General features: G+C 42.8%; 1 protein-coding gene across 4 annotated transcripts in view; it reads left to right on the plus strand.

The window, feature by feature from the left end:
• stj (voltage-dependent calcium channel subunit straightjacket) overlaps nt 1-24,874 on the plus strand; it is a 76,666-nt gene that overhangs the window by 37,708 nt on the left and 14,084 nt on the right. For all 4 annotated transcript variants that reach the window (XM_086981740.1, XM_022790108.2, XM_022790109.2 and 1 more), the window contains exons 3-18: nt 1,299-1,572; nt 2,454-2,573; nt 6,975-7,106; nt 7,217-7,422; nt 7,577-7,738; nt 10,601-10,793; nt 16,784-16,833; nt 17,195-17,278; nt 17,831-17,944; nt 18,353-18,400; nt 19,750-20,031; nt 20,452-20,607; nt 20,900-21,079; nt 21,512-21,662; nt 23,423-23,653; nt 24,018-24,129. In XM_086981740.1, the coding sequence (XP_086837866.1) occupies nt 1,299-1,572; nt 2,454-2,573; nt 6,975-7,106; nt 7,217-7,422; nt 7,577-7,738; nt 10,601-10,793; nt 16,784-16,833; nt 17,195-17,278; nt 17,831-17,944; nt 18,353-18,400; nt 19,750-20,031; nt 20,452-20,607; nt 20,900-21,079; nt 21,512-21,662; nt 23,423-23,653; nt 24,018-24,129 (2,495 nt within the window). The remainder of the gene's footprint in view (nt 1-1,298; nt 1,573-2,453; nt 2,574-6,974; nt 7,107-7,216; nt 7,423-7,576; nt 7,739-10,600; nt 10,794-16,783; nt 16,834-17,194; nt 17,279-17,830; nt 17,945-18,352; nt 18,401-19,749; nt 20,032-20,451; nt 20,608-20,899; nt 21,080-21,511; nt 21,663-23,422; nt 23,654-24,017; nt 24,130-24,874) is intronic.

Raw genomic sequence — 24,874 nt, forward strand, 5'->3', positions numbered from 1 at the left:
TCAGCAGCCGGGGCAAAGCGGCACTTCTACTGCAAGCAGCAGCGATCGCAGCTCACCTAATGCAAACTATGCATCATGTGTGCAACTACGTACTAGCTGTTGATGTTTTCATGGATGTAGCAGTATTCCAATAAGTAATTGATAGGTGGGACTCTTCTCCACAGGGACTCCCTTATCACAGTAACATATAGCGCTCGACTTGTTGGTACGGCAATCCGAAATAAAAGCTAGAGATCCTGGCTCGTTCCGATGCGAAAACATGCATCGTATTAGAGGAGGGCAATGATTACCATGAATAGTCTTCGGCGAAAACCAGGGAAAGCCCTACTTAGTTGACCCTCACTCGTGACATCCTCTTGTAAGATTCTGAGTGGCACCACCATCGAAAGCGTGCAAAGCAATGAAACATCGTTTGCAGAGCGAGTCAGAAACAATTATTTGTGGGGTCTTCTACCTTTCACTGTGTAAAACAGAACTACCGACTCTGCTCGTGGCAATACTAAATCTCAGCGACGATCAGCGATGCTAACTGTATGGCATGGTCGGTGTCACTACCAATCGTGGCTGCGGCAACGACAGAGCAACTTATCATAAATCCCGCTAGTACGATGGCTGGTGCTCGCTTGACATGTTAAGACTCTCAGGGGAAGCTTAGCTTGAAAAATGTATATGCACGTCGTCCGTGCGTGTGTGACTTCTTTCGTACTATGGCATTGCTATCCCGAAGGACCAATGTGGTTAGCTGTCGTCGTCGTCATGGCTCCTCTCAGCAATAGTTTGTCTTTACGTTGCTAGCTGAGGCATCCGTCGCCTTGAGGAGCTAACAAAAAACATTATATGTGGCCTGTTTAAATTTCCAACGGCGCAAAGCATATTGTGAATGTCGATCGCTTTTTGTTTGGTAAACAATTTATACGCAAGAGCTATGGTGATTCAAGTAAATAGATACTTGAAGTTCTTACGCGCGGTACTGTCACTAAACATTTCAGAGGGCGGGACCCTCGACACGAAACGAAGTTTGTCTACACCCAGTTTCGTACTTACGCGCCTCGCGCGTCCGTAAGTATAGAGGCTACAGCTATCCCATGAATGAGATATATCTGACTGTTGGTTTTGTACCGAAAGTCATGTATATTTGGTAAAGCTATACGATTGTAGTGCTGCTTTGTTTCTAGGCGCCTCGAGGTCCGCTGAGAAAAGTAGAAAATGAGCATAATTATGCAGTACACAATCATCGTTCTGATACTGAAATTTTTTCGTAACAGGGTGGTCGTTATATGTGCGTTTCACTGTTACAGTCATTCAGTAACGAGCTGTTCAAGGTGTCGAATAAAGGGAACACCCTCTTCGAGGACATCACGCGGTCGCTAGCCAACCTCGTCCGCAAGAAACAAGAATCCGTGGAACATCTCTATCGTGAAACCGAAAAGCTCGTGGAGACCTCACGTTATGACAGCAGTCCGTTCGACCTAGTCAACGCCAAACGCCTTGTCCCCCGTCCCGAAAATGATAAATACCCTCATCCGGACGGCTGTACGGACGACTTTGGAGTGCTTCGTAAAGATGAGGAAGGTGAGTTGATTGACTGATTAGGCGTCATTAGAAATTTGGAATACGTTTGAAACATAGAGAGATACGTTAAATACGAGTAGAGGATAATATGTCGGCTCTTCCGTGTGTCAGTTTAATGATAACTGATGGATAATGAGCTTACAAGAGTTTGCAAGACTACAGGACAGTTTAGTGTCAATAAATCGTCGTTGGGCCATAAAGCCATATAATAGTTTACATGATCGGAAGATAAATATCTAATTAATTCTTTTCTCTAAGAAAGGCTCTGTTTTGCGCTCAGGCCGCAAAAGTACTGCACTAATGTCCGCATGAATTCTGTTGGTAAAGCATGTTGAGCCTTTTTGTGCGTATAATTGTATCACAGACATTAATTGGTAGTCGTGAAGTGAGGGGTACGTCTGTTACGCATGTAGATTTGTCCTACAATCGTGTTCTGTGATTAGCGAGAAGGTATGTCCCCCATAGTTGTCGAGGTCTTTATTAGCTCCGGATATGAATCGCATAGATTCTGTTTACTCCATCAACGAGTCATTGAACGCACGCCCTCTGTCCTATAATGCCCGACATTCGTTGTATCGTATATAATAGGAAAAGTTTTCGACATCGTACCATGATTACTCATTGAATTGCTTTCTGCGAGCTTTTATCACTAGTGATCAGTAGCAAGGAAATACTTCGATGCGAATCTCTCGCAGGTTGCTGATGACTGTTGAGTTGTTGGCACGTAAATATACGGCAGGACATCTATGTTATAAGTGTCACACGTGACGCGTTGCTGCTGGTTATACGACAAAAATTGTTTTTGACGTTAGGTACATGGTAAACATATATGCTATTAACAAACGAGAATCTCACAGCTATACAATACTTTTGGCATGTAGGCATTCCGCTTCTAGGGTGCGTGGAGAAGCGTCTCGATCTTAACTACTCGTCCTACTTTGAGCAGGAGGTCAGCTTCGACAAGAGTGCCATCCATGTCGCTACAAATATCTACACTAGAGGTATGGGTCTTGTCTCATTTCAGTTCCTTAGCTAAAAACAACGGACTATGCGTTATCGTTCACTAACCTCAGCCTACCAAAAATTTTTGCGGGAATACCAGCGACAATTGCCATAACTAAAAATAGTAGCAAAAATTTCAATCGACTAATGGCAAACGTCTACTGAGATTAAATAGGCGGTTGATGCGAATAGTGCAATTGAAAAGTATTATCAAGCGATAATTTGTTGTGCCCGATTCATAAACGATCTATAAAAATTCAACGAAAACAACTAGGGAATTTCAGCATAGGCCCTTCTTCAAATATTCTGGGCATTGAAACAGTAACTAGCTGGAATCGCTATACCTCAATCGTACCTGAGCCTTTACACTACCTACAAGCAAGTATACTACTACATAGCAATTACTTTACAAATATTAATTTTATTTCCATTCCTGAGATAAATAGGACAGATTAGAAATCGAGCTAAATAAACACAGTCACGGTTCTGCTGCATCAAAGTATCATCTATTACAAGCAATAGTTCAAAGTAATATGTTTTATTTCATATCGTGTCCATTTTATACCATTCTTCGCTTCGTTTCTATAGGAATTCTAGGTAACTAGTCGAGGTTGTAAATGACGTTCCTTTATACGGAATTAAGGAGAATCTTTATTTGCCCCTGCAGCTTGTCATTCAGCGTCGAAATTACACTTTCAGGGGATGCCCGCGTTCTCATGTAGCATACTTTTTAACGATGATTGTTTACAAAATTAGAGACAAGCACAAGAGAGACACGGGTACGCTCTGCGCTTCAGTCTTTGAATTATAATCATCTATATATCAAATAGAGCAAAGTTTCACAACAAATGGACTGCAAACCGCGTTTACTCTGTTCCCCTTCTAGCAGTAATTGTTGTTTCATACAAAAGTAAAACAAATTCCTGTAAAAGTTGGGCTAAAGGTAGGTGAACGGCAACAATTAATGTCTGTGTTGTTTCAAGACTTCTCCTTAAACCGGTCGAAAGACGCAGATTGGATCCGAATTAAAACGAGTTTGATTCCCTAAAGATCAGCCTTCATCACGTGCAAAGCACCATTCAGACATGGATTGTACAAAAGTGGAACGCGTTGTCCACTTTGCCTCCGTTCACTTTGACCCCGCGCTCCTTCACAACGACAACTACCGATGTGAAGTGTCTTTGTTAGGGCACGGGATTTTAGCGATGCAATTTAGACGAACTACAAAAAGGTAAGGCCGGTTGTCCTACGTCGAATCGGCTTAAATATCGGTCACCAAGGCGACCTTCTCAGCCAACTAATCAGCTGGGGACATTTTATGTGCTCTGCTTCTTGTTACGTAGGAAGCATGCTATTTATTTGAGAAATAATTCATTAGCGTTATCTCGATAGTGCTTGAAGTTGTTTGAAGTTGAAGGATACGGGAATTTACCCGAAGGACGCAAACAGACGCCATATATTTGCCTGAGTAAGCGACAGTTGCAATAATATCTCGCTGGAGCACGTTGATCATTTGAAATGAGCCGTTTTGCGAATCCTATTACCATTCGGTAGAGGATTTGAAGATGAACTCCGTTGCAAGGACTAATCAGTTTGCTCGTTCGATTTCCAATAATTTTTACCACGTAGCGTTGAATTGTGGAGAAATGTCAGACATTGAATGTAACAGGCCGTACCACCATTGCAAAACTCGAACACGCGCGCCAGTTGAAGCCTGCAGTTAGCTTCCGCACCTTTTTTGCCTGTCGTTTGCTTCACGCATAACTAAACGCAGAACGCATCTATGGCAGATTCATTCTCGTGTCTTGTCATGAACGAAACACGATACGAAATAAAACGCATAGCGACCTGAGGCTGAAAGATCGGAATACTTTTGTCTCTTCAACGAAGATAGTTACAGTGCACAAGGCGCGACCTCGAAGATATGCGCAGTGTCTTCAGGTGACACGATTGAATACACCACGTCGAGTTAGATGAGAAGAGATCTAGTCAGAAAAAAGGCATCAGCATGGAAAGGTCAACGGCGTCCTTTTATTCGAAGTGACAGAACACTGCGGAGCGCTGCCATAACCGCGGGATCGTTCGTGGCGACGTCGTCCTCCATTCTTATTCCATGTTCTCACTATGTGCCTGTTCTGAATTCGAACTTCATCTTTTTTAACTCTCCATGTCCAGAAAAGTGTTTTGTTGTCCTGCTTCAATAAAAGACATTTGTCTTTCTCTTCTTTTTGTGCTTTTTTTTCGTCCATCTAATGCATTAGTTGTTTATAAATAACAACAGTTTGAAAGGCGCCCTTTCATACTGCTCGCCCTTACCGTCTTGTTATCCTACGTCGGCAGCTCATGTTCCTCATTCGCCCTGTCTCTCTTTGACTCTCTCTGTCTTGGATACAGTGTTGTACCTAGTGCCTTAATGCCCTTAAAACACGCGTATCTTGTTGCATTGCCCTGCGTCAGATGAACACCTTTACTAAACCACAACAGGCGCATGACGAGCTGGGCTAGTAGCAGCTGCCATTGAAGAGGATGGTCTGGGTCCCCTCAGCTCGGTTTGGCCGCTGTCCGGAATTGTACGTCTTGCCCCTGGCGGCAGTGGCCGTGCCAAAAAAAGGATGTTATTGTGTCCTTGTTATTATTATGGTTGTTGCTGCTCTCGTAGTTGTTAAAGGCTGATAGCTATGAGGCTTTTTGCGACAAGACCAGTTGGCTATCGAGCGATATCTTCCATGCCTTTTCAATTCGTTTTTCTCTGCGTCTTTTTCTTCGTCTCGTTTGGTCTTCTCTACGTTGATGTCTTCGGGAACTCTCGCACGCACCCTCTAGAGAGCGGGGTCTTGAGCAAAGAATCGTCGATGCCGGCTGTAGCGGGAACGGTAACGATCGAACACGACGGTAACGAAATACAACTACGTTTCGCACTTTCCCTCCACATTTCGTAAACGCCCAACCCGTGCTGTTGTATTCTGAGGCTGGGTCATCGAGCTGCTATACAGCGTACGGCAGTACCGGTATGTCGCTCTGTCCAACAAGCATACCCGTATAAATACAGGGAACCTTTCTCACCATTTTCTCTTCATGCTTGTCGTGGCCGGCAGGCGGACGGGCAGTGAAAGCTTTTAGGGAGGAGCGGACCCCTCAAAGAGGATGCAGAAGGCACTCGGTGTCGGTGCGGGCTCTACAAACGGCTAGACTTTGTTCCCATTCTGGGCAAGCCATCAAGCTACTATAGTTTGCGCATATCTGAATTTACTCCCTCTTATCCCTCTTTTCCGCTCCTCTATTATTTTTTCTGTAACGCGTTTTACTTTTGTCAACGTGGATTGTCGTGTGACAACGACGGTCGGGAAAACCACTAAGAGAAAACCCCCACAATAAGAATAGCATTGTACAAGCGTTACGACAGACATTGGACGTTTTCAGAGGATAACGACAAAGACAAGAAAAACAAATAAAACAGACGAGACACCGCGTAACTAGGAAAGGACACAGACAAAGAGTATGTGTTCTGCTTCTCGTCTTTGTGCTGACAACAACTAGCCCGAGATACGCTAACAATTTGCATTGCAGTTAGAAGGAGAAAACCAAAAGAGTTCTATGCAAACATCAGGCCTGAACGCCTCCAGCCGCGTCAGCAAACGACTGCGGCGAACGCGTTGACGACAGGGACAGTGTTGCTGTTTATACTAAAATTCGTAGTGTTAGAGATATAGCGGCAAATGCTCTTTTTTACTGCGAATAGCAACAATATCATAAGAAAATAGAGGTGGGTTGAACCATCAGTACGCTGGCCGTGCGCGGTGGACGTACCGATGGCGTGAATCGTTGTTACATTTCTTAAACCTTCGTCTGCGCAAAGCATGGACCACAAGCAAAACAAGTTGTTGCACCGCATAACTTTTTGATATACTTATGAATAGCTGTGCCCCATAAGCGGCAATACTATAACGCCGTCTTGCTTGCCATGTACTTATATATATATGACGTAATATCCGTGGCGTGCAGCTTGTCTTATGTATACAAGTGTACACGTTGCTGGATAACGTAGCGCACAGAAGCTAAGAAGCGTCAACCTTATCAAATACATGAAAGTGCATATTCAATCACTTTAGACAGATTTGTTTGGTGGCGTAGGTTCAAAGGCGTCTGCATTCGTGGACAGACCGCACACGTGGTTTAATCGTAGATAATACTTCAGACTGACGGCTCTGTTAAAGGTTGTGTTCTAGACGATGGTTGGTACTTGCTAGACAAGCAGGCTGGAATAAACGGCTGTTTTTTAATATTTATTTTTGCTAACCTAGAAAAATAACGGCTGTCATTTCAATAGGTTTCGCGGTGGCTGTAACAACGGTCTGTCCTAAATTGGCGCCAATTTTCTATGCACTTTCTTCACATTACAGCTGAGCATGTCATGCACGCAATACGGATGTCATCAGAATTGGACAACCGCTTCCGGGCCAATAGAGGGTCCGACCCTTACCTTTCATTCCAGTTCTTTTGTAGTCATACCGGATTCCTTAGGCTGTATCCTGGTGAGTACCTAAGGAGTCGTCCTATCAATCTGTGTTAGTTAAGATTTCTATCCGAAGTTATGAGTTAAGTAATTGTTTAAAGACGTAAACGACTGATTTTTTCCGAACAGCGGTCCAATGGCCGGACATGGAGCCCGACATGTATGAATGCCGTAGTCGATCGTGGTACGTCCAGGCGGCGGCCTCGGCCAAGGATATTGTTATCCTGCTTGACGTCAGCGGCTCCATGACCGGACTGCGGAAAGAGATTGCCAGGAACGTCGTTATTAACATCCTCGAGACGCTAACGGACAACGACTTCGTCCAGGTGCTAACGGTTGGTATTCTTTTACAAATTTCCATCAGACCAAAGGCAGTGTTCAAAGTCGCTAGAACAATCAAATGACAGACAAAGGAACAATGACGACCGAAGAATCGCGTTGGCCTTTCGATGAGTAATGAAAATTGAATTCGTGTCTTCTGACTTTCAGTTTAAGAATGACTGTCTTCCTTTAGTACCGTGTTTTGACATGCCCGTGCAGGCCAACCAGCGCAATATTCGCGAGTTCAAAGAGTATCTCAATAAACTTGACACGCAGAACATAGCCAACTTCTCCTCCGCACTTACGGAAGCATTCGAATTGCTTCAAAGGGTAAATGTATATCAACTGTTTTATACTGACATCTTCACCTAAGGTCAATATCTGCATTACGCTGACAAGAAGATCAGGACAATGCCACTTGTCAAGTAGAGAGAAAGATAGAATACTGTAGTTATTCTTATTTATCTTTAACGTTAGAAATAAGTCAATAAAATTACCAGGGTTGTTTCAATGAAATAGCTGCTATCCATGCAACACCGAATTCAAATTTGATATGAGTCTCAAGGCTGAGTCACCGCATCGTTACGGTTAGAGTAGGCCTCAAGAGTGAATCCACGTATAATTAGTCTACATCCTAAGAAAAATCTTCGATGTTTCGCTCTTCGAATTATGAGGCGCCGATAAATAGCCAGCTTACGTTTTGCTTAAAACTAGCAAAACGTTACAGCGGCACTTGTGTTGTAAAGCTGAGCACGATACAACTTTTTAGTAGGTACAAGGTACGAAACTTCACTGTCACCGGTCAGCGAAATGATACCTATTGTTTCCAACTTAAACTGTAGTAGTTACTTGATCGCTTCTCACTTACGGTACGGCGTTACCTGTTAATGCCTGCATTCTCTATAGAAATGTTGCCATCTTTCTCATGCTGAACATGTAGGAAATTCACTGTCACCTCGTAGAGCACCGTCGCCCCACAAAAGTCGTCTTGCTCTTCTTGTGAGTATGCTATTTTACACATTCTACGAGTCTACCCCTGCCTAGCTCTTCTGGAATAGGTTAGAGTACGCCATTTCCTCATTAGCAAACCTTCGCCTATGTAGGATTGTTAAATATTGTTCAGGATGCGTAGATGTCCGCCAACCTTTATGGCTATTCTATGGATTGTTTGCTTAGCCCATTGGCTCATTTGCTTCTTCTCATTTAGTGTCCTTTTCGCATTAAGGCCAACGGAAGCTAATCCTTGTTGCGTTTGTGCTCTCGCAGCTGTTAGCCCCGCGACATAATGACTTCTCACTCGAAGGTCTTCCGGGCAAGCTCTCTCCAACTAAGGAACGAAAACGCTTTCCTACGGAACTATACGCCACGCCAAACGAACTCGGCGGCAATCCACCTGTTCGCTTGTCGGCTACTTGCTTATACGTAATTGTCTCATATACAAATTGTTCTATACTAGCGGCGATAGCAGTAGCCGATAACGGCTGCCAGCGCTGCTGTCTCTTGGGGCCCCCGCGACTGCCTTTTGCGGCGAAACAGAACAATCACAATGATAATGATGATTTTGATGGATTATTTTGATCAGTTAAAAGGAACGTCTAAGGCGACCAGCAGCGGCGGCGCAGCACTCGTTTTAGCAGGTGCAGACACTCCTTTTACTTCCTTCAACTTATATCTCTTTAAACGGTAGTAAAGGTAGAAACAAGGTCGAACAATCCGCACTGGCTTGCTAATAGAAAACCGCGAAAGCAGTAGGAATAAGACCATATGGAAGAGGAGTGAATGTTGTACTGTAGAAATAGGAAGTCACTAACTCACACCTATCAGCTTGCTTCTAAAAAGAGGGCCGCTCACAAGCCCAGCCTTACGTTAAGTGTAGCCATTGTAAGAAGTTGGAGGAGGATTACGCGTAGCAATGGACGGCGACTGCGCCAATGAAGGAGGTAACCACAGCAGAAAACGGCCCTGAATAGTTAGCTGCTTGTGCCAGCTGCAACAGCAGTAACAGCGATTGTGGTATTTGGTCGGTGCACGAAAAGGATCATGCGGGCAGTACTATGACTAGCACAGTATAATACCCCCAACTATTTCTGCTTCTAGTGCTATCAAAGTCAAAATGGATAATATATGTACTATGTATGCACGCACGAAGTCGTATTGGACCCTACTCGGACACTGTCGCTGTCGTCGTCGTTTCTGCGGCAGTTGAAGGCCCATGCACAGCATCATGTCAACGTGGCATTAAAGGCTTTTCCTCCTCTACCGTTGCCATCATTATCTTTGGGGCCGACCTCCCAGCCCATTGGCCAAATCGGTTAGACCGTATGTACCGCACCCGCTAGAGAAAGCAGATGCTAACTATATACTAACAAGACACTAGCCCCTGTGGGTCCACTTAGGCGAAAACAAACAGATACGAATTAAACGACAGGGGATAACAAAGATCGCGGAGTTAAAACAGACTCAGGACAAGTAACTGCGGCAGCAACAGGCATGGAATCCGGATGTACCAGCAACAGTAGCAAAATACACAGACAAAGGAATAGACTCATTAAGGTGCTGATTCAGTTGTTAGCCTATTGAAGAGAGGTCATTAATCGGACCACCGGCTTGCATACCTGCATAATATATCCTTCAACGGATTATTTCTGCGTCGGTATTGGATAAATTCGGCAAAAACAAAGAGATCAAGGGGTTGGGGTGCGAGGTCAATGGAACAGGTGCTTATGACTGCAACAGATAGCCGAACTATCACACTTTCTCAGCCCGTTTATAGCTAATAGTTGCAATTGTGTGGTCAAACTGTACTTGACCCAAATGGTTATTTCGTACTTCGAATAACCATGATCATTCTGTACCGTTTCTTACTCGACAGCCAAAAGGGGTCAATTATCGTGTTTCGATGGAGTTATATTTAATTCGTTCGATAATAAAATCATATTAGGATATATCAATGGACTGAGAAAAGTTTGTGAGCCAAAGTAAAAAAAAGTCTATGTTCCCCTTGATTTAGGTATATAGTTGGTGTAAACTAAACAAAAATTTAGTACGAAACAGGTAGAGTCAATTTGTAGTAATGAACGTACATTATTTAAACAAAACTACTATATTACCATTGATTAGTAATATATATGGAGGTATAAATGTACCCTCTCAATATTTATAATGTCTGCTTGTACCATTCTTTGAGTGCAGTTCAATAGGTCAAAAGGCGGATCGCAGTGTAATCAAGCGATCATGCTCATAACCGATGGCGCCCCCAGCAACTACCAGGACATCTTCTTCCGCTATAACTATCCGAACATACCCGTGCGAGTCTTCACATACCTTATCGGGAGGGAGGTCACCGATACTAGAGAGGTCAACTGGATGGCATGCAGTAATAGAGGTACGTACCAATAATCGAGTATTGGAAGATCACAATGTTTGCCGAATGGAACTATATGTAATTAATGAGACGAACAGCTCAAAGTTACAATCGATTCAATTTTACCTATTTACCTTTGCGACTGGTAGTCAAGAGCTGTTCACGAAGTTTCAGTAAACAGAGGACAACAACACGATATCCGAGTATCAGAGAGGGTATACAGACCCACCTAAAAATAGTTTGCGTTTATATAATTTATATATAGAATCTTTTCTGGTTCATAAAGCTAGTTTGATGGATTTACTCGGTGTCTTGGAGACACTGCTAGGGAGCATGAAGCGGCATGAGATTTATCAAAATTGTCCGCACCTAGAACATTTCGATGTATCGTCGGGTTCTCTGAACCGTAGTTTTTTTGCATAGTCCACGGTGGAATCTACAGGCGACAAAAGGAGTCACGGTATGTCGGTTTAGCTGGTTCATCCCTTTCCATTCTTATTCGTTAAGCAAATGAATCCTCATAAATTTCCGCGAAGTTTTTCTATCAATTCCTACGGTTCGTCCTTATGGCTTCCATTGCAGGGGGTTCAAAGTAAATTCTCGAACACTAGCGTCCAATCAGCAAGACGTCTTGATATGTAATCCCAACGCTCTTTAGAGGAAGAAGGTTTTGACTTTACTTAATTACTCAGAGTTTTTCAATGTAAAATTTTCCGAATGATACGTATCGCATGCGTTGTCAAGCTGACAGCGGATCTGATCGCGCACGCGGCCCACGCCGTCTTCCTGCATCTCTCAGTGACATGCGCAGTGAAACTTACGCCGACCGCAGAAACCGGTTAACATAGGCAAGAGAAGATCTGGCAAAAGAGAGAGTACTAATCGCCGCTGTCTGGCCTTCCCTTCTAAACTTCATCGCTTCCGTCTTGGTCAGATATATGGTAAATCTCTATCTGTGATTGCCGCATGAAGCCGGGCTAGAGTTTACTGCACTTAGAACTTTCTGGATCAGTATATTACCAAGTCGTCTGCTTACAAGATGATTTCTGGTGAGTTTTTCGGCTGTCTTACCTGATCAGGGAGGCCCGTCGGCAACACAAGGGCTTAGGTCATTTACCCTGAGTTAGGCCAATTGCCTGCATAAAAGGCGGAAGTTTGGCTACTTCGTCGTCGATGGCTATCTCGTCCTTTTGTAAAATCACACCCAAAATGAATAGATATATACCAACTTCGGCCAGCGCGAACACAGCTTTGTTCGTGGAAGCCGAGTCAAAGGCTACCTTGAAGTCAACAAACACCGTCTACAGTGGATCGCGTGGCATAGCGAGCGTTCTCTCCACCTTGGCCATCAGGATCCTGTACACCGTTTCTGTGGACCGTTCTCTCCGGAACTTGTGTTACCCGTCGGGATGGCATGTACGCTTTTTAAGTAGTTGTTCAGTTTTTCAGTCAGCCGCTCAAAAGTTGCTGCTTATAGCAAACGCTTTTCTTCATTGTTACCCGCCATAGTGATGGCGCGGTAGAGTCGCCTTTTCCTTTGCCTTCCCGCATTTCTTCGTTGAGCTGAAAGTATACCAGTATGCAAACTTTTCCTTTTAAGTAGTGCTGTCCAACTCGGAGCCAGAGTGGCACTGCATTTTGCATAACCGTGGCAGCTTTCTTATTGCGTAGGCTCCCAAAGTCGTACCTTAATTCCCGTACTGTCAAGTCCTGTTAAAAGGTATCGCGTTGTATGGGGATCTCCACTTCCAAAGCTCCGGCGAAAAGGGACATCGCGCTTGATATCATATCCTTTGACGTACACAGCGAAGTAATTTATGAGCCGCAGGGATCTAATCGAGCAAGACGCCGAATGGAGTGCTGTGTTAACCATCTGTAGAACTAACGTTCCGCGCCGACCATCGGACGGACCTTCAGTCGCTCAAGGCCTTTCGGGCAAGGCTGTTAATATAGTTGAATGATGACCTATGCTTCCGAGAGGACGGAATGGCTGTACTCTAGATTAGAGAGTTTCAACCAGATGCTGCACACCTAGTTTCTTAGGTTTATAGGTTTCGGCATTAAACACAACAGGAACAGGGAGAATTTCGTGGGTGCATCTTGAAAGCAAGTCTACATTTAGGTGCCGCGACAGAGCTTTACGTTTGACACTCCATGCAGCTGTCAGTTGAACAGTGAGGTTTATCGCCGTTGGTATGCAAGTACGAATGCTTGCGTCCTCTGACAGGGAATGATTTTTATCGTGGAACTTCATCCCTAATTACGTTGGTATGTATTGAGGTGTATTGTTTGTATTCAAAAACATATAGCGATAACCGAACGTCCTGCATGACCTAAGAAAGTTGATGTTGAAGTGGGATTCGGTTCGGCTGATCGGAACGAGCGTCGAGGCTGCCTGCGCGACCAGAGGAAAAGTAGTCCATTGAAAAGTTTCTCCACCAAGGTGTACGCTGATGCCAAATCGGTCAACCGAACATTGGCGACTACGAGGCTTGGTCGCTAGCCACACAGAGCAATGACACGAAGGTGTTCTCCGCTAAGTAACCTGTCTGTCTAATGATTTTCTTATAATGTAGAAAATGAAGATATCCACACTAAAGCGGCTACCATTGGTTCTCGGTGCAGGCCAGTGCACTGAATAGAAATGCTTAAGTTAAATAGGGTAGTTCTGCAAATCTGTCAGCACGAGGTTGTCTATACTAGCCAGGGCGTCTGGGAAAAGGAGCGCCAGGGCTAGCTTCCTCTCAATTATACCATGTAATTTTTCGCCTTTTCTTAAGGTCCAGCCACGCTGCGAACTACATGATTGACATCAAGAGCAGGTGCGGTGTCGCATACAAAGGCCGGCTTGTCAGTGTTCATATTGTCAGAGCTTTTTTCACGAAACTGTCAACTGTTGAGGTGGCCGAGGTTTCCCTGTTCGGCTCTATGTCGCCTTCCCCTTTGTCTGACGGTGACTCGTTCTTTCAAACCGAATTCCCTCAGCCAGACTCCTAGTCGGCTGGGTTTGCTGTTTAGGCCGCCTTGTGTTGTTAATATCAATGAGCGTTAGGTGAACACCTTCCTGTCCCACTTGTATGTTAGAAAGCTCTATCTTTTTTGCGATGTTGTAAATAAGCTTCCCGGCCATTTTACCTCCACAACTGTATTATTCAACGCAACGTGATACCACATCGGAAAAGTCATTTGCTATTTGGCGACTCAACTAACACCCATCTATGGCGGCTCGTTGTAGAATTGTTATCGGTTAAAATAGCCGTAACGGCTTGCAATCAATAGCCGCTTGAGTTAAACAAACGGGTGGTTTATGGTCACCACAAGCAATTAAAAATGTTAACTGGATTAAATCACCTTGCCAAACTATTAGCTAGGTGCCCTGAGAGAAAACAGTAACGCTGTTATCGAAAAAGCAACCGGATTTGCAGCAAAACAGATTGACCGGGAAATATGGCACCTATAGGCGGTGACTGCAGGCGCGATACCTTCAAGTCATTGGCGAAATGCTACGAACGTGAGATAAGGTTTGTGGATTGCACTTGGTTGAATGCCGATACAAAAATGTTTGCCTTTAGTAAAATCCTTGAAATGAAAAGAGTCATAATTCAATACATTCGTGTAACGGCTAAATATATCTCTGCTGTGCGGAACAGCAACTGAAAAAAGACATACGTTATAAAATAGAACTGGAAAAAGTGATGTATTTTTAACCAGCCTTAATAAAATATTTATTGAACATTGTTTATAGGAGTTTTACCGAATCTTAAAGCCACAGTAAGGAGGAGGAGGACACAATGTGTTATTGGGCAACACATTGTGTCCTCCTCCTCGACAGACTGGTACATACAACCGCCTAATAAGAAGTAGCATTTACCCATGGAAAAAGGCGTATGCTCTTTCTTTTCTTTAGCTCTTTCATGTGATATGTGCCATCACCATGCTTCGGACCAGCGACGCTAAAGGTTTCGGCGCTCAAGTCACCCCACCGCCAAGAATAAACGAAGCATATAGTATTTTGTTGAGTTAAATCGTGAATATAAATTCAACCTACAACTCTATGCACACTAGCAGATTATTATTCGTTGTCGATATCTGGAAAAAACATCTATAATGAATCGCCCGGAAGCAATCCAGAACCAAGACAGGGTACATGGAAGATATCACTCTATCATTGTTACTAGTATTCTACCATGTTGTAAGATTGAGCATAGGAAAGTGATTTCCTTTTACCCTAATGAGGTCTCAATTAATTATTTAGTTGTTTCTGTTTACGAGAAGTCTGCCAAATGAAAAACGAGTTGGCGCCGTCATCGTATAGTGCATTTTTCCTTTACATGCATAATCTTCAAATGTACAATGTGCGACTTGACGAAACGCCTACGGCCTTCATAATTGATCTTCAAATGATCATCGCCACCTCTGCCAGCACCAGTATGTAGGCTGGCACGCTGTTACGTCAATGCTGTCGAAGGCCACGAAACTTCTAATTATACATTAGCGTTATCCATGAAGGAGGATCGTAAAGTGGCCGCGATTCAAAAGCGATCTAATGCAAAGATATCTACACTGAAAATCATCTGGTAAATAATTTTCTCAGATACTTTTATCAATCCTAGCCACAGGCGCGTGACGCGAACGCGGCTATCAATTCTAAAAGATACGCTCTCGTTCCTCAAGGTTTCCTTAAGCGAAAGAAGTCTTTGCAGTACAAATCACTTTCATTTAGCGCCGCTTAGCAAGGAAATTTCGGATATATTTACTAGGAAAATTAAATTAAATGAAGAGACAGGTTTTAGTTACGTACTGGCAACATAGCCTCCATAAGCTCTAGAGAGCCAATTTCTAAATGGTTCATTGTTACTTCGAAGGTAGGCTTGTTTGCTTACTTGGATAGTTTCCTCTAAATCGTCAAAGAATTTCCCGCTTCTGTTAAGGTTTAATTTCAAGCAAAGAGGCGTTTCGCCTTTGAAACGCTTGTACAGACAAATCTATTTCAACCTAATGCGAAATATCGCTAAGCCTTTGGGAACTGATGGCCTGCTTGGATTTTCGAACTCAGGAGGGTTTGGGAAGAATGACAGTAGGTATTAAATCTCACGAGGACAAGGAAAATATTCGTCCTGGACTAGCTTAAAACAGAGCAGGACTGTGTGGACACCTTAATTAGAAAGCTGTGTATGTATGAATATAACAATGAGCGTCCAAATGTGTTCTAGCTAAAAAGATGTCCATCACTATATGATTTGTGTAGCTATTCAAAGGAGAAGACTCGGCTACATAAAGTTATATCGTTGCATAGGTGAACAATTGAAAAGATATGTTGGGATAGGACAGTGTAGTACTCCAACTTTTAATGAGTGCTATGGTACCTCAGTATTGCTGGCTCTAGTGTAATAAGGCGCTGAGGAAGCATAGGGTTTGTACGATAGACGATTTTATTTATAGATGAGATACCACTTGCCTTTCTCAGTAGCTTAAATGTGGGAAAGGAAAAGCAGTTACGACTTGATTGTTCATGTTATGTATAATACATTACCATCTTAATCCGTCGTCTTAAACCGTGTCCTCAACTGAATTTGAGCTTCGTCGGAAGTAGGCCCGCTCAGTGCCTTGTCCGAAGTCAGAGACGCTCATACACTGCCAAGTTTACGACACAGGAATAAAGAGGTTTCTTGTGAAGACGCTTAACTTCAATCTATAGAGCGCTGTCGTGCATAGCTGCAAGTGTTCGTGTTGGGTTACAGGAAAGGAAATAGAAAATATAGACATAATACTAATACGATCGATAAGCAAAATCGTCAGCCGTATTTAGAAATGAGAAAATGATTAAATAGCGAATCCGTTTTGCTATACGTTGCTCATATCGTATAGGTGTTTTTGTATAAATATAAGTCAGCTTCCTCGAGCTATACAAACATCGCCTTAGATATTCTGCAAGCGAGCAAATGGGCTCTTAAGTACGTCCCAGATACGATCAGCTAATGTGTGTTATTTATTGTGACACTCCATTACAGGCTATTATACCCATGTTACAACGTTAGCAGAAGTCAGGGAACAAGTTCTTGTAAGTATCTCGGTCTAGGTAACATAAATCTTGGCACAGAATAACGATAACGGGCTTACCATAATCGGGACAAGTTACATTAGAAAAAAGTACTCTGGACTCGTGAGATTATTTAAGAAATTTGCTGCAAAAGAGTACTTCCTCTCCTAATCGCACCATCTTTCTGTGCGTTCAATTTGTACCGATAAAAATAACCGAAGTAACCGATGTTATCTACCCTTTAGTTCGATTCGGGCTTCTACCTAGTAATGATGTTGTTTCGATCTGAGTTCTTCATTTCCGTTCATCTATTGATACAGCAGCAGTGATTAATGCGCTACTTACATTGGCAATATGTTGATAATTTGAAATATCTTTTCAGAAGTACATACCCGTCATGAGTAGGCCTATAGTTTTAGCAAGAAAGCATCCCGTCATCTGGACCGCGGCCTATCCAACGGTCACCGTAAGTTATTCGTTGATAGTTGAATCTGCATCTAACTTTTACCAAAAAATGCTTTTAGGATGCAGCTTCGAGACTCGAACTTAAACAGTTATTAGTTGGTAAACATCTCTAAAGTGTAAACCCGCGGGTTTATATCACATGGTTACTTGCACTGCGCCTAGAATATGATACGGATCCTATTTTCTAATTATTTTTAGGCAATGATGCGCTTCATGTAGAAATAATGCTTAATAATAAATAAATTAAAACGTTCGGAGAAATTACAGGCTTGTTGTGAATGATCGTTCTTATTATAACGGTAACTCCAGATAGCTATATCTCAATGCCTAGGATTTTGGGTGCGCTACTACCTTAGTTAAGCGCCTTCTCAGACGGCTGGCGCCCCTTCTAGCACAAGTCAAAGTGGGTTCACGCCCGATATTGAACCCAGATCACCTCATGAAACAAAGTTTAGGTAGGCAAATACGTTACCGTTACTACGCCATTTTATTGGAACCAGTTCGTAGCATAATTAGTTACTGCTCGTCAATTCGCATATTTGTCCATGTATAGGAAATATTACTAACCGATAACTTGTGGGAGGAGCGCGAAAGGGCGAGGTTCAAGGCTGAGGGATTGAGGAACCTCCGCAGGCGGATGCAGAGGGACAGCCACGTTAGAGACCAAGTAAGTAACAAGTAAATCGAGAGTTTTAAAGCAAAAAAGCTCTTATAATAAAGTATCGGTAACTAAAGCCACTCGCAGATAGGAGCCTCTCATGGAACGCCTTACATAAAACGTCTCAAGGATTAATTTTTATCCTATGATACGACTCCTGAGCATCCCGTTTTGTTTTCATAGTTTTAGGTTGTCATAAGGTGGTAGTTGAACTTTTTGGAATTGTAAGTGATACAAAAATCGGTGCATTATCACTGTCTATATTTCGCATATGTCGTTTTTTTGAGTAACTGCTATGGGCTTCCAACAAAATCTGGATTATTTGTGTGTAATTTTTTCCGAACGAGTGCGTTCGATGTAGAAGGACATATTGGAACGATCATAATTTTAATGGTTGTGTGGATTGTATTGTTGCAGAACAACACCGAATATTACTACGATACTGATGATTACGAAGATGAAGATGTAAGTAGCTAATATTTGACAGATATTTACAACTATTTCTGCTGTACGTTATTTAATAATTTTAAGTAGTACGTTTTTCCAAAACTCTCCGGCACTTTAAAAACACATTTTTAGAAAACTCTGCTACATATGGGAAAGCTAATGAACAAGCTATAAAAGATTCGAGGTTTACATCGCTTCAGGCAGTTTGCCCTAAAACGAAATGAACTACGCCTACGGACGCTTTAGGACACAGACTATATTTGTTGTAGTAGACAAACGCGTTGCTATCGCACCGGCAGGATGATTACGTAAGATTTTTTTGCTTCGTAAGCAGAGCATGCACACTGCAGTCATATACTGTTCGATTTCTAGAGAGCTTGGACGTACATTCCCTTGAGTACGCGGTAACCAGTATCATAGCAGAGTGCAGATAGACAAATCGCGCCAACATTCCATCTGAAAGCTACCTGATTGGTCGTTTCCTGTCTACGTCTTTGTTCGTGCCTGTATGTGCGTGCATCTTTCTTGGGGGCGTGCAAAAATGCTTCTTCCATGAGACGTCGAAACATCTTAATAGAGATATGGCGTGTTCAGTTAGTTTGCTATGCATATTTTACTGCGTCAGGAGCGTTATCCTGTTCGGGATTGCGAAGCCAAATTCATATAGTCCATAAAACGGTAAGGATCGAATAAGCACAGCTGAGACGGATTACAGCCTGTTGCCTCCCATGGAATTCATAACGACGATAGCATGATATCTAACAATGCGCGTAACAATGTTATTGATCACGATTGGAACCTACACGGGACGAAGTGCCGACGGCGAACTATTTGATGACACATAGCTCCTCACTTTATAAAAATATAAAAAAAAAAAAGCATAAATATATATATAATATGTATTTATGCTTTATATATAATATATATATATATATATGCGTGTGCATAAATATATATTTTATGCACCTTACGTGCAAGTTATATTATTGTGTGACCTATTGTGTTGACATCAAAGCCTAGTCATCTGCCTATATCCATCGTCGGGGTAGTTTAAAAAAGTGCCCTAACAAGGAAAATGGTTTCGCTCCATTAGGGAAAACGTTTACGATAGGTAAATGACAGTAGAGTCTGTATACAACACATGCATATTTTTCGCACCTGTAGGTATATCACAGCATTATTACTATTATTGTTCCGGGATTCGAATTTTTTTGAAGATAAAAAAATTATCGTTGTACAATAATACGCTTGCAGATCGCTTGCACTATAGCCGTATTCATTCTCTGATAGAAACTGTATTTTCAGCACTGAAGATTTTTTCAGTCGCTTCCTATTTTTCTAACACTTTCGTATTACCGCCGTTACAGGAGGATTACGACAATAAAACACAACCGTTAAAGTCGGCAGAACGTTCACAACGTCGACGGAAACGCAGTCCCGAAGAGGGTCCTTCCGGTGCTGGAGGCGGCGCTAAATCTCTCCGAGCAAATGCGCCTATCCGCGGGGATGTTAGCTATATCTCACTCTCGGACCAACTGGCGCTTCGACCGGAGAACAGGGACTACCCCGAAACGAAGAAACGGAAGCCCCTTATGCTCACCACCGTAGCCATACCCGTCTTCAACATCTCGAAGGGCGAAAATGATACGGTGAGGGCAATGACAAAAGATATTTACCGATTATGAACATGATACATCTTATATGGGGTGGAAGCAGAAGTAAAACGAGGGAACAAAAACACATCAACATAAAACATTGTGGAATTTAAGCTTTATCTGCTAATTTTACATTTTTAAAAACAAGCGACTTCCAATACAGCATCGCTGACTTATACTTTGACAATGTCTTGCGATATAAAGTACTTACTGTAGTTTGTGCATAGAGCGTTCTCAAACGTATGTTTTGAGGGTACCTAGCTCTAGTTTCTAGTACAATATCCATTGGTAATTGCTGAATATAGGTAAACGTGTTGAAAGGCGTGTTGGTTTACATTATCTTACCTTTGCTCTCACACAAAAACAAAAAACCGTCTTCATGATTTGTTACTGGACATTATGTTGTCATTGCAGAATGCTACATCACACCTCCTCGGAGTCGTCGGAGTGGACGTGCCTGTGCGCGAGTTGGAGCGGCTAGCGAGCCCCTTCCAGCTGGGCGTCAATGCGTATCCACTCATTCTGAATAAAAATGGACACCTCATCTCACATCCTGACCTCAGACCGATGGTTGGCAGCCTCCGTCATTACTTTCATCGTATATATGAATTTTTTATGACATCAGGACTTATCGCCGTGTATCGTTGTTTTACTATAATTATAGTGTCATTTTTATGATCGTTGAGCGCTCCCGTATTTCTAATTGAGTTGTACTTTGACATGATGAGTGAAACAAATTGAGCAGATGCTTGTTGAGATAAAATTATATTAGGTTGTACTACTGAGATTTGGGAAATAGAAATTCAGCAATAACTTATTATAACGTAGCTGACAACACTCCGTTGTGTTCGTAAATAAACAGTTCCAGGATTTTGTAAAGCCTTTCCATAGCAACGTGGATCTGCTCGAAGTAGAACTCCTGGATAGTCAGCTGAGTGCTCGGGACTTTTCGCAGACCTTCAAGGATCTGCGTAAAAATATGATTGATGGGCGACGGGGCTGGACTGAGCCCCATAATGTGCGCGTCCACATGGATGGAATGGTATGTCGATTGAATATCACCTTATATCTTACACAAATTTGTCCAGCCAGCACCTTAATATCTTTCAATACGTAATAACATGTATTTAATGTATCTAAATATGTCTGCCTTGATATATTCACCCTCACATGATGTCTTGCGAATATGAACGGAGACTTGCTCTCTAAACCTGAATTTGCTTAATTTATAGTATGTTATGTATCTCACTAACTTGTTTTATTCCTCATCAACTCTGTCGCGTTATTGCGGTCGGTGTTTTGCTGTTGCTGTTGTTGTGTCCCACGCCATTTAATCTGTCCGTACCTGCTTCTTGCTCATGAATGTCGCAACGCTTGCGCGTCACCGCTACCCTTACGTTCTGATTACGATCATCTTGTCGGTGGCTTCTGCACCTTTCATTTTCTGTGTATTTATTGATTTTACGTTTCACAGAAGCGAGTGGCCGTGCGCAAACAGCGTTACTACTACGGGCCCGTTGGAAACTCGGTGTTCGCGCTGGCCATCGCTCTTCCACAGCCTTATGGCTCCTATGGAGTGGAAGCACAGTTCGAACTCAGCAACCCCGCCAATCTAAAAATCGATGGTGAGTATGCTTCAACCTAAAGTTAGTTTTCCGATCGGTCGGTCGTTTCAATTACTTCTCTCTTTCAAATGCTTTTACTACATCTTGATTACTCGCTCACATTTATAGTGACATCGGCTTCGGCACTCGGAGGGGTACGGACGGCAAAACAGTATAACACCTCGACAAAGAGCCACGTGACATCAGTATGTAGTGGTCAAGCCGCTCCACCCAAGCAAAGATACCTCGTCAGTTCACTGAATTCATTCATTAGCACCATTTTTATTGGCCCGGAGGAGCTCCTATTTCCATAGGTTACCGACCCATCGGATTGGGTGTGGTTTCGGTGTATCATGCACTATTACAAGAACACGAGACGACCAGGACAAGGAAATGTTTGGCCTACCTCACTTGGCGCGTTCTTATCAAGCAAATATTGTATTGTCTACATTCAGTTGGGGGAACGGTGTGTGTGTGTGGGAGGCTGTCTGACCATTTCCTCATTGACTCACGTATTTTCGCGTACTACTCTTAGTAGATAATTGTTTCTGCATAAAACAGGTTGCACTAGGAGGTATACCACCAAGGTGTTGAGGGTCTGCTAGTAGAAAGCGCTATTCCTTGCTATGGTAAAGGCGAAATCGATCGGCTGCAGCAGAACTGATATAGCTAAGCGATGAAATAACGGAATACTAGAAAGATATTTTAGAACATGAAAGGCATCCGAGAGTTACACCAGCAGCATCGGATATCGGGGAGTTGCGCACTCCGATTAGATCTAATGGTAGCAAAGCTCTGGTTGAAACGTATATTAGCCTAGGCTACCGCTGGAACAGCTGACTAAAAACTTCGGTACGGGTTTGAAAAAATAACTGGTTGAAAACCCAGTACTGATTATGTAAGTGTCTTACTGTTACAACAAAAGCCAGACATTTGTGCGCTAAATACTGTATCATTTTCTCAAACGTGTTTTGTACGAACGCCTCACCAAAGCAGGTCATCGTTTTGCTGGCATTACTGGCTCCTTTTTCTGTGTAAACCACCACCTCGTAGTGCTACCTGCTGCATCCGTTGTTTCCTAAAGTCAATACCACTTTTTAGGACGATCAATAGCAATTCAACCTGAAGGTAATAGGATGCAAATAAATTGTACTGGTAGAGCCCAAGGCCGCTAATGTCGGCCAGTGCTGTTCCAAGTAAGGATCGTACCGGCTGTACTATACTTGCATTGATAGTTGCTAGAAAACTAGGCCAGTCTATTCGAATGACCAGGCGGGTGAAAGACGTAAACAGGCTGAGTTAGTGAAATCTTTAAACGAGATCGAATTCGTTAAGGCCATGCGCGTTCGATACGATAGTCGGATCGGCCAATCTGATCTGTGGCTTTGCATCTAGTTATTCTTAATCTAGTTTTCGTAGCTGACAAATTAAAAGACGTTTGTTATACCGATGTCCATAATATTGACTGATCAGCCATCAGTTCGGGAGCCCCACGTGGTGTGTAACTCCTAGGCTACACACTCCTTAATACTCCATTAGTTTGGAGGAGCAAGCTTTACATTCGATGTGTATTATTTTTTAACATACACGCACAAATCAAGCGTACAAAACAGCTACCATTTTTTAAGGATACAACGGGGTCGAGTTTTAAAACAAACTTAAATATTTAACTCGGTAATAGAAGCATTAAAAACAACAAAAATCCATTAAAGTTGAAATTCTTTCGCTAAGAATGTAACGAACGCATAAGAGATCTAATAATCAAATGTATAATGTTTCAGTATATAAGCAATTTTTCGAGGGAACGGACTGGCACGTGCATCCGAATTGGACGTATTGCGAGGACGACAATGCCGAGCGGGGCTGGCATAACATCGAAAAAAGGGGTATTGACAGAGTTCAGCGAAACGCCATTGCATCTTTACTGAAGGCGTGGCGTACTGAGCGAAACCCCAAGTTCAGTCCTGAGCCCAATCGGCCCAACAAGATGCACCAGTTTAAAACCTGGACGTGTAAGTAACCACTCACTCATGAAAATGTTCGCCATGAAAATCTGTCTAAACGACAGTTCGACTTTTACTGGTTCAAGTGACAAAGAAAAAAATTGGACGAGAAACGGTGTTAGGCCCTGTTTAATTGGGCGCTAGCAATGATATTACTGGGCAATGCGAATTGTTTATTTTATCTTAATAGGAAAAAATTACACATGTGGTGAATATAGCACCAACGCTATGCTAAAACGAGCACATAAGGACAAGATGCATTCAAGACCCAGCCAATATTTCGACTTTATACCCAACCTTTGAGAGTTTAGTTGACCTCTTTACACTGGGTTGAAACGCCTTCTGTGTTCTATAACGCAACCTATACTTGTAGGCGACCTCGACTTATTACAAAGTTTGATCCATGATGCGACCCGGACGGCGCCGCACATTCTGGAGCAGGTCAAGAGTCAACACCCCCCCGCGAGTACTAAAAGTCGCGCGAGGTAAGTTCTCGCTACCTGTTCGAGCCGTCACGCACCATTGTCATGAGTGACTGGTTACCAAAACACTCGATCATTCACGAAACCACTCATCATTTGGCAACACCGGATCCGCATTGTAGCAATCTTCCGTACATATCGTTTCGTATAATGTTGTGCCGTTTCTGGAGATAGTGATCATAATATAAGTAACAATTTATAATAGTAGTACTGATCATGAATGAAAGAAGGGAACATTATTCGAGCAGTTATCAAAGTTTTGCAGGCAATTTGGCTTTACGCATACGATCCTCCATATTCTCGTTCTTACATATCATTACATAGTACTATGCTAAAATCTGCATCGTGTCACAGGCTAGGTGTTGTTAAGCGCGTTGCTAATTTGTGGCGACCGGTGCACGCCAATGCTTTAACCGCCGGCTGTGAGGGAATAATCTATCAGGCGAATTTCCTGCAACCTAATGTTATATATCTCATATATATAATAAATATATGAGATAAAACTGTGTTACTTACAATATTGCTCTTGTAAATATGTGTAGCATTTTCCTTATAGGTTTTCTCTCTAATTCTTCACAACCATCGGAAAAAACAAGCCTTACAGCGTTCTCGAGTTAAAAATATATTTCTATGGAATTCAATAGAGGAATTTATTCTATCGACTGGAGCCCTCTACAGCCGGCCGGTAGATGGTAGAGAGCGTCATCGTAGCTAATAAGGTAGCTTTCGTAGATCCCCTCTCATTGTT

This window comes from Varroa destructor, unplaced genomic scaffold, assembly GCF_002443255.2.
Source record: "Varroa destructor unplaced genomic scaffold, Vdes_3.0 BEIS01000002.1, whole genome shotgun sequence".
Lineage (NCBI taxonomy): Eukaryota > Metazoa > Arthropoda > Arachnida > Mesostigmata > Varroidae > Varroa > Varroa destructor.